Consider the following 13,813-nt stretch of genomic DNA (forward strand, 5'->3'; position numbering starts at 1 on the left):
GCTCGGCCGTCTCCGCGGATCGATACGGAAAGGAAGGGCAAGCGTTCTCGGCCGCTGTCTCCAGTACGGGTACGTTCTGCGCTGACGCGGGGACATTTTTGCTTTCAAAGTGATCGTTGATCGGTTGCATACACAATTATCTGTCACTGCTTTGCGTGATACAGTCGACGTCGCCATTTTTCTTTTCTTTGACTAGTGGAAAAAAGTGTTTGCTTACACTCGTTAAATTGTTAGAAAATATCAACTCGCGCTATTTTAGGGCATTTGTATTTTACATTTATAGAGGATTTTTTTTTTGGCTTTAAAGATTTGTTTAAAAAAGCCGCTAAAGCTACACTAATGCGGTTTGTGCAGGTGAGTTATACGGCCAGGACTAATTAACTCAAATAATTTAATTAACCTTTTTATTTTTTATTTATTTATGTAACATACCTCAAGTCGCCTGGTTAAGGAAATAATGTGAGTGGAAATAAAGATATCGTTCCAATTAGAAACTTGCTGAGTCACGGTCATCGAAACCCGCTAAATCAGTGAGAAGACAGTCAATGTACAGGAATACGACGCGGTGGAAATCACGTGTTTAAATGATTACTTTCAGTCCGCCTTTTTGCTAAATGGTGTTCCAATTAACTCTTCTACGTTAGCGATGTTCCCGTAATGCAACGAGTCGTATTTAGTGTAAGTGGCATTGAGGTCTTATTGCAGAACATTGATGAAACAAAAGCCAGTGGTCCTGATGGCATTTCACCACGTGTTCTACACAGATGCACTCAGGCAATCTCTCCCTATCTATACTTAATTTATACCCCGTTGCCTACAGGCGTTCTACCAGACGACTGGGAAGTAGCTTACGTTGTACTTATCCACAAAGGCGGTTCCAAGAAGGACATCTCTAATTACAGACATATTTCATGAACGTCCACTTTGTGTAAGATCATTGGACACGTTTTTTTTATTCATAAATAATGTATCACCTAAATGCATACATTTTTTTTTTTATAAGTGAGCAACACGGTTTTTGTAAGGGATTGTCTTGTAAAACACAGCTTCTGGATTTTTTTTTTTTTCACGAATTGGTATCTGGTGTTGACGAGCGCAAACGAGCAGACTGTATTTTCTTGGACTTCCGCAAAACTTTTGTCACGGTTTCATACTCGCTTTTTCTCCCGAAAATTAAGATGTTCAATTTAGATGCAACTGTTATAAAAGTGTTTGAAAGTTATTTTGTTCAAGCGGCGCCAGTGTGTGGTTTTGAAAAGCAAATTGTCTGGTTACGTTAATGTGACACTGGAACCCCCCACGCCTTAGGACAACTCCTGTTCTTAATCTATATTAATGACATTTCTAGCCAAATAGCATCGCGTATGCGACTTTTGCCGATTATTGTGTATTGTATAGGAGCATTACGTGTGAACACGACACAAAACAATTACAAAGTGTACTGGTACGTTTTGAAAATCTGAGCACAAAAAGTGTGTCCATGTAAGTTTTCCACGGAATAAGAAAAAAAATTGATACTCAATACAGTGTGAATAAGACTCCATAAAAAATATGTAGGTACAAATATCTGGGTGTTCAATTGTCAAACGACTGTTCATGAAACGCTCAAGCCCCGATGTAGTCTTAAAGGCTGGCAGAGACATTGAGCATTATTCAGCGAAATTTAAAATGTCCCGAAACGAACTTGAAAAAAACGGCACATCCGACATTTGTTAGACCGATTCTAGAATATGCATGTGTTGTACAGGACCCCGCACAATAATTATTAAATGAAAAACTAGAAAAAAAATCCAAACTAGGGCAGCGATTCTGGGACGATAGGGACAAAAGAATAGTTGTACTGACATAAAAAAAAAAGAAAATTAAATTGGGAATTGCTTTTACCCTGAAGGAGAAAATGAAGACTTACATTTATACTCTCAATATTTAATGGCAGACTGAGTATTAAAAGCAAATACGTATTAAAAATACGATATTGTAGTTGGACCGATTATTGATTTAAAATAAGAGAATCCCGTGCGAAAACAAACATGTACACACATTTTTTTTGTAAAAATTATTTAACAATGGATTAGACTGTCGGAGGAGCTAGTGTGTTTTGCAACCGAAGAAATTCTTTTTTATTTAACGCTTGTAAACCTTTTTGCACTAACCCCTCAGGGCAACTTCTAAATAAAAAATAAAAGCTGATTGTTTCTTTTTTGTATTTTTGTTAACTAAACGCCTTACTTGATTTCTCTCTGTTTAGTGATATGTCTCCTGACGAGGGTACAGTTTATGTCACCGAATGCATCATAAATGCTGCTTCCTGTAGTATACCACAAACCTCAGGAAGCCAGCCTTCCGATGAAGTACCTTCCCTATTGAAAATTTTCATTTGTATGAGAAATTTTTGTGTCCAATAAACACATATGAATCACGCAAGATATCTAAGGACATATAAGAAGCATACAAGAACTATATGAGAATTATATGAGAACATACAAGCGCCATGTAAGAGACTTGTGAGAAGTTTCTTTTAAGTTTCTTATGTGGTTCTTATATATTTTATATAGTTCTTATATGTTCTTATATATCTTGTATGATTCATATGTGAATATTGGACACACTAAATTTATCATACAAATGACTTTTTTTCACTAGGGTTGGTAGACAGAGGAGCGCACAGCCGCTCGGAAGGACCAAAACAAAGCCTAGGGAGCATCTCGTCATTACTCCAGTATTCGAAACCGAATTGTATATAATTAAATCAGGTCCAGAGCGCGCTGGACCATAAAGCACCCCAGAGGGCTTCATGTACTAAGTGCCTCTCCCGGATCAATAGTTTTGTCTCTGCAAAGAAAATGTGGGATCGGCTAAGCTTTTCGAATCCATCTTTTTCCATCGTCGTCATTTTTAGAGGATCAAGCCAACGCTATTGGGAAGCATTTTCAGGACATCTCTAGATCGAATAACTACAGTAAATCTTTCAAGAAGTTCGCTTCAGTGGCAGATAATCAGCCAGTTTCCCCGTCTGGTGCTGGTAATGCAGCATACAACACGCTATGCGCGCTTGAAGTAGCACTCAACGTTGAGAGGCAATCCGCACCTAGACCAGACAGGATCTAATATGAAATACTAAAGCACGTTTCAGCTGAATCTTTAAACATTTTATTGACTTTCTTTATTTTTTTGTGTAATAATTTTTTTGTGTGTGTTGGAAAAGGGCACACATAATCCCTCTGTTGAAACCCAGTAAGGATTAATCTCTAACAACGAATTGCCGGCCCATTGCTTTCACAAACGTCTTGAGAAAAACCGCTAAATGTTCAACCAGAATAATAATAATAATGAAATTGCTTTAACATCCTGCTTGAGAAAGCCTTACAGAAAGTACGTGAGCCAAAATTCAAGCTAATCTTTCCTCTACTTTCATTTATTCTCTCTCTCTTTCTCTAAAAATTTGATTGAAGCTACTACGATTACGCAATCTAAGCACGCAGACATGACGCCGACACACAGTGAAACAAGTCCTAGGGCCAACACTATTATTAGTGTTAATATCGTGAGACGCATTAGGAAAAAATCAACAACGCTAAATGTTTAGAGAATTTGGGCGACATAGCTTTAAAACTACACCGCTATTTCAAAAAAAAGAAAAAAGAATGGTGTAACACTGGCACAAGCTTCACATCGATCAAGCTATATGTTTTTTTTTTCCGCAAGGAAACACAATGGTAGCCCGAAGAATAGACACACAATGCACACAGCCAACTTAATTCCGCTGTCACTTTATTTCAGTGTTCAAGTACACAGAGGTACATCGCTTCACAGTAGCTCTTATCCGTACTCTCGCTTTACATTTGTATTCTTAGTAATTACTACTATACACATTTTCTACATCGTCGTAATGGGCCATCGCTTCTACGCATCCCTTGTTTGGTATCTTTCCCGCGCTTCTCGTCACATGACCACCCTCCCCTCCAAAAAACTAACAAAAAACTCTCACTCTCAGTCGTTGCTGTTTTGTGTTTCCTTCCCGCTTGAAGTCACAACACTGCGACGGGTTGCAACCTATGTACACCACTTTTCTTTCATGTTTTTTTGTTGAGATGCATGTTTATTTTTATCTTATATATATATATTTATATAACAGATATTATGCATATCTCGCATGTATACTACAACAGCACGGCAACGTTTCTAAAGCGTCTATCGCATATACTTTATGACCTGCAACGGAAGAAGCGTTGAAACGAACGTTCAAGGTCTATAAGTCGCCACAAACGTGGTAGACTACAGCACGTTTTGACAACTGATAGGTCTGTCGCGTTGCCGAAGGTATCTATCACGAGAGCCGAACACAAAACGAGTGTGTGTGTGTGTGTGTGTTTTGTATGTATAGTTGTTGTACCTGACGGCCTTGTAAATCGCTACGAGTGTATGGTACATGTACGCCCCCTAGGAAAATAGAAACACATACGCGCGCGAGTTAAGTGATCCCCCACTGTCAAGGGGAGTCAATGTCGATTTCACTCCCGTGTACTACCATGCAGTTCTCCGTTTCAATAAGGTTTCCGTGCTGGACACGAAGGCATAGGCTGCGGAAGAAGTGTGTCACGTATAATTGACCTTTTCCGGCGTTTTGTTTTCTCCGATTACATGTGTCGGTATAGCTTTGACTCCTTTTATCACTTTTGTTTTTTGTAACCATGACCTGCGCTGACGTTACATCAGCGCTGTTGTGGCCTTGCCGATGATGCCGTACCTTCTGCGGCACGTATGTCGCACAGCCGACTTTGTTTTGCTAAGCAGAACAAGTGGGAAAGACCATGTTTTTTTTTTTAGGAATTTAGAGTGCAAATCAGATGCAAATAATGAAAGGTCAGAATACCTACTCGAAGAGCAAACAAGCCGGTAAAATCAAGAGACTAAAATTTATATTATTTGGATTACAAGCACATTGCGCTAAGACGAATTCAAATAATTCCCTTTTGATGTAGGTATGCTCGTCGTTTTGTCGAGTCCAACTTCGAAAACATCAGAGAAACTGTGAAGGCATATGGACGTGGAAACTTCACATAAAAAAGAAAAAGAGGAAGCCTCGCTAATGTCGAATTCCACCGAGAGAACTTGCGCAAAGGTTGAGGCAGATATATATATATCTATATCTATATATATATATATAGTCACATGTATCTGTACAAAATCATAAAAAAAAAACGTAACGTTTGCTGGATTTAGTTCGGTTGAACTTTATTGTTTCTCCGACGTCGACAGTGGCGCCCATCAAGGACTGCGGCAGTTCATGGAAGAACGTGGTCTTGAAGAAAACAAAATGTTCTCAAGATGGACTTGACTGACCTCAACGTGACATAGATAATGCCTCGTTTTGGACGCCATAACATTGTACATATGTTCAACTCGCTATACACACACACACACATATATATATACTAATGTAGGATTTCGTGTATTAAAATCTCTTAACAGCGTCTTCGCCCTGCAGAAGAGAAAGTACATGGCCGCGAGCTCGCTAACGATGGCGTCGCAACACGTGGTACGGGAGGTACACTCAACTAACACATTCACAAGCTGGGGAGGTTATTGTCAATAAAGATCGGCGGGAAGTGTTCTCAGGCACCAGCGTCGGTAGTGGACGCCACGAAGAAAGCTTAGCGCGCTCGACTATACACCGAAATAACACGTTTCGACGCTGGTAACGTGTCCAGGTATATACGCTGACACGGGAAGTGTGTGGTCTAAAAGAAGAGTTTCTAACACCCGCAACTATGCATATAACGCGGGTCTTCTGCGGACGACTGCACATGCATATGACGACCGCGTTAGATGTCTTTTTTTTTTTCTTCTTCTTCTTTACAACTATAATTACAAACACCAAAAGCTATGGTACGGTAACAATGATTGGAAGATGCGATGCCTGCCATTTTTTTAAATTTTTGTCGACGGTCTCTTCGTCCTTCGATGTATCAGTCGCTGTATTGTCACAAAAGCTACACGAGTAAATGGCATTGAACGTCCTTGTGTCTTGTCGTTACAGCTGTACGTAGCTATAGGGTGGTTATGCTGTTCGATGATATGTTCACTGCACTATGCGGTGTATTTTCTGTTTGGGGGTGTACTAGCAGCGTGGGAAAGTAAAAATTGGGGTGTTCTTCTAGGAGCCGATATATGGGAAAGGGGACATAACAACGCAGACAAGAGGCTTCAGATGCTAGAGTTAACGGACAACAGCAATATCACATCGTTTAGCGCAGGTTGAAAAAAAAAAAACACGAAAACTTTAAAACAAGCGAGCTAGGATAACAAAATGCAGGCCTGACTTGGCGTTCGTATCATCTCAAAAACTCGTCGTTTGTCATAACAAAGTAGCTGTGGTCTTCAGTCGACACTACAACAATGATCTCGCTACTGAAGTTAAATTACTTTCTTTCTCGAACAGCGGACTTTTCTCCGCTTTCTCAAAGAAACGCAGACTGGCGATCCCATGATGCACCAGCAGTGCGTTCCCTTACTATCAGATGCTCAAGATTATCAGTAAGAGCAACACTGTGTTTTTTTTGTATTTTTTTCGTTTTCATTGCAAAGGTGAATGAGTTAGTGATGTGTCGATTATGAAATCTTGCCGGGGTATTTGCCACCGCCGTTGTTTCGATCTGTAAATTTTGATTTCTGTAAAAAACACCTCGGTCATGACACAGTGTTCTTTTCTAGGATGACAACAACCCTACCCAGATTCGTTAAATACCGTTCGTTTCAACAATAATAAAGCAATTACAACGATTCAAAGAAAACAAAAAATTCCCAATAACATCATACACCATTCGTGCTAAACATTCAACAAGTGCAAAAAAAGGCAACTTATAGAAGCGAGCTGAGTAATGAGTAATTGGCGAGAAGTTCCAGAGTACTTGATGTAATATTCCGCACAACAATCACTCTTAACTAATGTGGCTTCGTCGTTTTTGTCTCACTCACCACGCGGTTTCACTGTAGGCACCGTCATTTCACGTGAATCTCGCCAGTTCTCGTTCCGCATCTCAGGATCATGTTCCCACAGTCCTCGTTCAAAGCGGTTCAGACCAAGCGACCCTGTCGAGGGTGTCGCGTTCCCGCGATTTGAGCAGCACGAGACATGATGTATAGGAATTACACGAGTGTATACACAGGGTTATGGAGTTGACGAACAGCGCGGCGCGGTTTCACCGTTCTAGTAAAATATATGTATATAGATAGATCTATGCGACGGCTGCGGGGATGGTCCTTGCTGTCTACGAGTAAGAAAGACGGCCTGTGAAGCCTTCCTTCAAAGTCGCGGTGAAGTGTCCCGTTTTGAGGGAACACGCGCGACGCAGCAAAGGTACTATATAGCTGTATGACCGCACGTTGGTCTAATAACATTGTCACAGATTCTGTGTACAGGTTTTCATCTCCCTCTTGGTCAGTTTTGCTTAGATACGCGTCGAGTATAGACTTTTGCACCGCTCATCACCCGAGTGAAAAGTGCTGGGTCGCTGGGCTGTAGACGCACGTGCGACGTTTGTTATACCCCAGCAGAGGAGAGCTACTGCGCATGCTCACAACGGATTCCACAGCCCAGTAGACGGAGGTGACAACGCGCGCAAGGGCGAGTATTAGAGTGGTCTATAGCGACAGAACAGCGACGTGTCTGCCATCTTCTCTATTCGAGGGTAGGATAGCTGTTTGTAATTGAGATTTGTGACGCACTGTTACCTATTGGGGTTCGTGATTGTATGCATAGGCGCACGCTATGAAACCATGCTCTTATTTGGGAAGTTGCCTGCAGAGATGACGGTATGCGAAGTTCCGTGGTATTGCTCGAACGTACTGGGGACGTTACGATGTTCCACAGATGTCTTACGGACTTTACAATCCATTATGGACGTTCTTTGGACGTTGCGATGTCCCACAGATGTCTTACGGATTGTACAATCCATTACGGACGTTCTTTGGACGTTACGAGGCTCTATGGACGTCGTATAGACGGTCATACGACGCCCTTGTGTTCCGTCTGGAAAAGCCTCTCGCGGGTCGTGAAAGCTATATCCGATATAGCTGCAGCTGTGACGGGGGTCAACTTGGCTCTTTTTTTTCTTATGTTTCGCATGTTTTGGCGAGCCGCGGTGTGGTCGGTGGGTTGACCAAGATGGACAACTCCTTGCCAGTCTTGTTCGTGAATCTAGCGGGAATCACAGGAACCGTATATCGGGGGTCACTTGTGGTAATAGATAACGTCACGTTTGCTTGAATGCCGTTTTATTTTCCCCTGTACCGTTAAAGTATAAACTAAAATGGCGGTCCTATAGCGCGGAAGTGTTCAGGGGGTTATTCCCTAACCGATTTGCATACTAACAATGTGCATAGATGATTCGCTGTGTAAAGCGATAGTCCTAAACTCTTCGTCGATATTTGCGAGGGGTTTGAGGGCATGAAAAATCACTAAGGATAGATCGAGGTGTTAGCCGGCCTAAGGAAGGCGTGCTATCCGTGATGAAGGGGATACAATAAACTTCGAAGGAATAATTATGACAGTCTGCCAGTGTAAGCATCTGAGCCTCATATGGTGTTTGCTTAACTGACATGTAAAGAACGAATGTTGCGCGTTGGCGAATTTTGTTTTTCATCGCAACAGCTTTATGGTGGTAGAAACGGGATTAGGACAAGAGGCGGTGGTCGTGCTAACCAAAGAACAACAACGCGATCTGCTTAATCCTTATAAGGCCTTATAAGTTCATGAAAATAAAAATTGCGGCTTGAATGCCGTTTGTTTTTGTTGGACACAGACTAAGACCATGAAACTATTAGGAGTCCCTTGTTTATATAAGTTTTCTTTTGTCCTTTCCGTAATAGCCTTTACTTCAAGTCTGATGGTGTTCGTTTGCTTGACATGGTTTCGATAGATGCATATATTGCGATATAATAATATTCACACATTTACTCGAGAAAATGGCTGCTCCATGCTTCGTAAACCTTCCGCTCGATATATCGACATTCATTTGAATGCAATTTAATATTCATAAACTACTTTCACGGGGAGAAATACCATGGCAAATTCGTATGTTTGTTGTGATCCTAGATGCAGAGGATTAAATCATACGCCATAAAGTTTGGGGTTTTTCAAAGGTGTTAGGCGTTAAACAAAGTTACGTTATTTGCATCACTATTTTGCCGCATTTGGTTTGGGTATATCATATAATGTGAACATCTATGAGAGTATGCTCATTGGTACACTGCAGCATTACTTTAAAAAAAAAAAAAGATCAAATGCTTGTTTTAGCACATCGTCCAAGCTACACGAATTTTTAACGCAGGCGATGAAAGAGGGTTGCGGGGCTGCAAATGGTTACGGTAGTACTTGTAATAGTTAGGGTATGTTACACGTGAAACAACATAATAGTATTCATGCCGTAGTCTGAACGTCGGAATTGACTTGGTCGAACTGAGTTTGGTGGCGAAAACGCTACGTTTGATCACCGTCTATTGCGTACGTTGAACCCTGCTTGGGTACTAAAACCACCTGCAATCGAACTTAGTCTGAGCATCTGTGAAATCCGCGATTTCGATAACGTGTCTCGATTTGTGTTTGACTGTGTTCTATTCATGATGGTCTCATTCTTCGAAGTTTTGATTCACCTCAGTTAGTTTTCCTAATCTTTCATGAATTTGAATAAATTTAAAACCCAATTTTATTGTGGGGATGATTATCTCGGCTTGGGCGAAGTCACTGTTCCCTGCCTTTTGGTAAATGCATGTCTGTTGATAACATAACGCACAAAAGAAAACGGTTAAAGAGTATAAAGAACGCAATTCTACTACGGGGTAATCTACTACCATTGTTTGTTTTTTACCTTATTTCAGAATGGACACTAACATTTTCGTTTAATTCTAGCGTGCGAATAAACTTTTAACAGATACCCATTCTTGTCTTTCTGTGGTGTTGAGGAGGTTAAAGGCTTTATCAGGGGCTTTGTTAAAAAAACAATCTTAGTTCTCAAATAGGAAAAGAAAAACACAACAACAACAAGGTTATAGGTTAGCTTGACAAAACAATGGACAGACATATACTCTTGAAAACTTGCTATTCATTCACACACGTCATAGAAGTAACGAAGTGTTTATCACCAAAAGCTGAAAGCTCCTCGCTAGACCTGGAGAGTTACTTGGTACTGCCAGAGTGGCGTATCCGATTTCTTTGTCTAGGAACAAGGCTGTCTTGCCGACTGGTTTCATGCAGTGACGTGGTCAGACGAATTCCTAATGATAAAGTTCGTCCGGAGCCCTGTTGTGAACGTGGATGAGTGCCATTTTAGCGAAGAGAGCGTATTGATTAATAAAGTAGTCGCGGATACATGGCGATTTTTGATGCTCTGTGTATCACAAAACCTGTTTGTTTACGGTTCCTAAAGTCTGCGTCATCTCCACTTATGGTTGGTTGACTGACATTTTTATTTTTCGTAAGGCTTGACTTTAGAGTATAGCATGAAAACAGCGAGCTATCTTATCTTGACAGGGCTGGCAAAATGTAACGACCTTAATTTGGCCTTTTCTTTTTATTTCTTCTTTCTTTTTTTTTTTTTTTTTTGGGGGGGGGGGGGGTGTTAGTTTTTGCTTAGCAGTCAACGAAGACCAAGTTTCCCACGTCTCTAGTTCTTTATGCACACACATTGAAGAAGAAGCCTCGCGAAATGTTTGTTGTTAAAATTAAGCAATACTTTCCTAATACTAACTTAACTATCAACGTGCAACGGGTTTGTCAGTCACTCTCCTGCACTTAACCAGAACGAATCAAAATTTAAGCGGCACTCATCCCAAGTTGCCGTTTTCTAATCAGTGATAATCACGGAGTGAACCGGATGATAAACTTACTTTCCAAATGTCAACCTTAAACGATGATTTACGTACACATGTTGCGGTACCAATCCCAGATTTCACGCTTGAGGGGAGTTCGTTAACGGCACGGCTACCCAACTCCGAAGTTCTTTAGCGACGCGTAGTCGCCAAAGCAACATGCCCTGCTTCGACGTCCTCAGAAGTACAGCACTACGGTAAAGGGACGTTGCGTCTCGACTGTCCTCGGCATGAAAACAAACAAGAGGCAGGCGTTCGCGCGTTGACTGAACGAATTCCACGCCAGGCCTAACGCAATGATCACTTGACTTAACTGGTTGCACAGAAATGACGTTGCTCATCCCTTGAAGAAGTTGATGATGTCCATACAGCGAACTACTTCGTATTCGAGGATGAGGCTGCAAGCGATGAAGACGAAGTAGAGGAAGAACATGACCATGGCCAGCCCAACGTTCATGCGCCACTTGAAGACGGCGATTGTAACGATCACAAAGATAAGCATCACGAAGAGGATGAAGATGGAGCAAGCCATGCCAGTGCTGCTCACTTTCACAGGGCCGTAGATCATGCAAGACAGGAACCAGGGCAGAGGAAGCCTGCGAAGATAAGGTGGCATGGACTGTAATGCAGTTTGTTCCTCCGGATGCTTCACATACATAATGATGGAGTAAAAGGAAACTTCGTTAGAAGCTATAGGTTCTCTTGTGCTACTATCCAGTTCTTTTCGTTGTGAGAGGATTAAGCTCTCAAGGGCCGCGGCACTTGTGTGGCTCGTCAAAGGCAACATAACTCAACGTATTAAGCTTCCGTCATCACTCGCCAATTTCCATTGACTCGCTCAGTAGTGCTCTTGTTCTTGCTGCTAAAGATTACATCAAACGTCGGCAACATTGAACATGGTGAGCTCAGATAGTCTCGATATTACAAAAAAAGATACACATGACAAAACTGCAGTTACCAACCAAAAAGGTAGGCATGCGACGCAATTGTTTTGCCTCAATTTATATGGGCGTCTCCTGAACGTGATACAAAATTTTAAGTATGGGTTTATGCGATAAGTACTTTGAATCCTCGCCGCTAGTGTGCAGGATGGGAGCAAGAAAGGGCATTAGAAAATACTGCATGAGTAAAAACAATCTGTAGATGCAATTTGCATTTACGTAATACACCATACTATGTGAAGAGAATGTCGGTTTTTGTGCTCCGTGTCATCCTAACCGAACGGCGAGGGCCATGGTCTCAGTGGGCCAGTCAGCGCGTCAGAGAGAGTCACGCGACTTGATGTGCGCAGCGCTGTCAAAGTCACGGGTGAGAGAAAGGAGGAAGCCTTCTTTTTTACAAATTTATAGTGACGGGCTAATCTGAGGGGTACAAAAGCGACGTCTGGGGAACACAGAAGAGGTTGCGTGTAAGAGGGGAGCTCCTCCTTCCCCTCTTTGTCAACTGCTTGGGCTACACCCTCGCCCCTGACACCTTTGGGAATGTCTGTCACGTGCCTCGCCTCCGTCACTCTGGTTGGCTCGAAGAGGCCGTAACGTTCCCTCTTTAGCCAAGTTACGGTGAAACGAAGTATAGGTACGCACCCTACAGCCACGTCGAAGATGTTGCTTCCGACGGAGCTGGACACTGCCATGTCGCCCAAGCCCTTGCGGGCGACCAAGACACTAGTGATGAGATCTGGGATGCTGGTACCCGCCGCCAGGAAGGTGAGACCCATGACCTGTGGGAGGGGTGTCATCAACGCCAAGTGTCAACTTTCGTGGGCTGAGTTTAGAATTCAATTAAGTTTGGTTGGGTAAAGTCGGATTGGATTGAATCAGGTTGACTCGGATCGGATTGGATAAGATCGACTAGTCTGGGTTCGGGTCGAGTCAAATCGGGCTAAAACTGGAGGGATTGGCTAGCATCGGGTCGGTTCAGGTCGGGCCTAGTCGGGTCAGCCGGGACCGAAAAGGACTGACCCTTCCTAACCTGTCCTATGTCGTATTTTGGTAGCATTATTAGGGTGCTAACATTTATGCTATCTGATCCGCCAGACGCACTCATTCTTTCCAAAGGTAGGGTTACCTTGACGTTTGTTAAAGCGAAAGCATTAACTGTCCCATGGAGCGAACCGACGTCATCAGCATTTGAAGCCGCGCCAAAAGGCACGTTCCCTTGTCCCAATGGAGCGAAGCCTGTCGTCCGTAGCAGAAATCTGATGGATAGGCTCCCTTTGGCTGGCGCGCGTCAGCCTTCTCCGTGGTAGCGCAGCGCACGCAGCGACCCGGCCGCCGGTAAGGCTTGGCCACAGAGCCCGCCGGGCAGACTCCGGAGAGGCTGCACGGCCGAGCTCAGCGCGGCGCGGCCCCTTCACGAGAGCGCGCGCTCGGCCGTCGGCCGCTACCTCGGCAGTAGCGAAACGTGGCCGTCCACGCCAGTACACAGCACACGAACTAAGGGAGCGGAAGAACGACATTCATGCTTTCGCATTCACAACTCATAAGAAGTGCTTAGGTGTCTTCGGATTCCTTTTTTTTTTTTGTATTAGGATGGGGATATCAAACACATTCACATTAGAAGGGAAACTAACGCAACGCCTCTACTTAAACTATATCAAATAGTACCTAAGCACATAACTACTTTTTTCAGTCCTGGAAGGAAGTAGTAACCTTAGCTTGATGGCATTTTTTTTTCGCTCGTTACTTTGCAATTTAAAAATGGTGGCTGACGTACTTTGGCAAACAAATATTGCGGTTCGCTAAACAACGAAGACTTAAGTGACGGCTTCGCGACCAGACGAGAAAGCGAGGTGCACCGGTTGATGACGTCATGAATATTTTGAAACGCGGATGTTCTGCTGACTGAATAATAGGGACCTAAAAATTCGCAATTATTTCGATTTCTTCCTTCGAACTACCAATCGGTTGAGCTGGGCTAGAGAAATAGAAGATGCACAGTTTGT

At 42.7% G+C, this 13,813-nt stretch overlaps 1 protein-coding gene across 1 annotated transcript in view; it reads right to left on the reverse strand.

Moving 5' to 3' along the window:
- Nucleotides 1-3,754: 3,754 nt before the first annotated feature.
- LOC8024628 (sodium/potassium/calcium exchanger 2) overlaps nt 3,755-13,813 on the reverse strand; it is a 185,523-nt gene continuing 175,464 nt past the window's right edge. The window contains exons 9-10 of the mRNA XM_029989253.4: nt 12,453-12,589; nt 3,755-11,465 (exon numbers count right to left, since the gene is read on the reverse strand). Coding sequence (XP_029845113.3) covers nt 11,207-11,465; nt 12,453-12,589 — 396 coding nt within the window. The 3' untranslated portion in view covers nt 3,755-11,206. The remainder of the gene's footprint in view (nt 11,466-12,452; nt 12,590-13,813) is intronic.

The sequence above is a fragment of the Ixodes scapularis genome, unplaced genomic scaffold, assembly GCF_016920785.2.
Source record: "Ixodes scapularis isolate PalLabHiFi unplaced genomic scaffold, ASM1692078v2 PGA_scaffold11__112_contigs__length_91849675, whole genome shotgun sequence".
In the NCBI taxonomy this organism is placed as follows: domain Eukaryota; kingdom Metazoa; phylum Arthropoda; class Arachnida; order Ixodida; family Ixodidae; genus Ixodes; species Ixodes scapularis.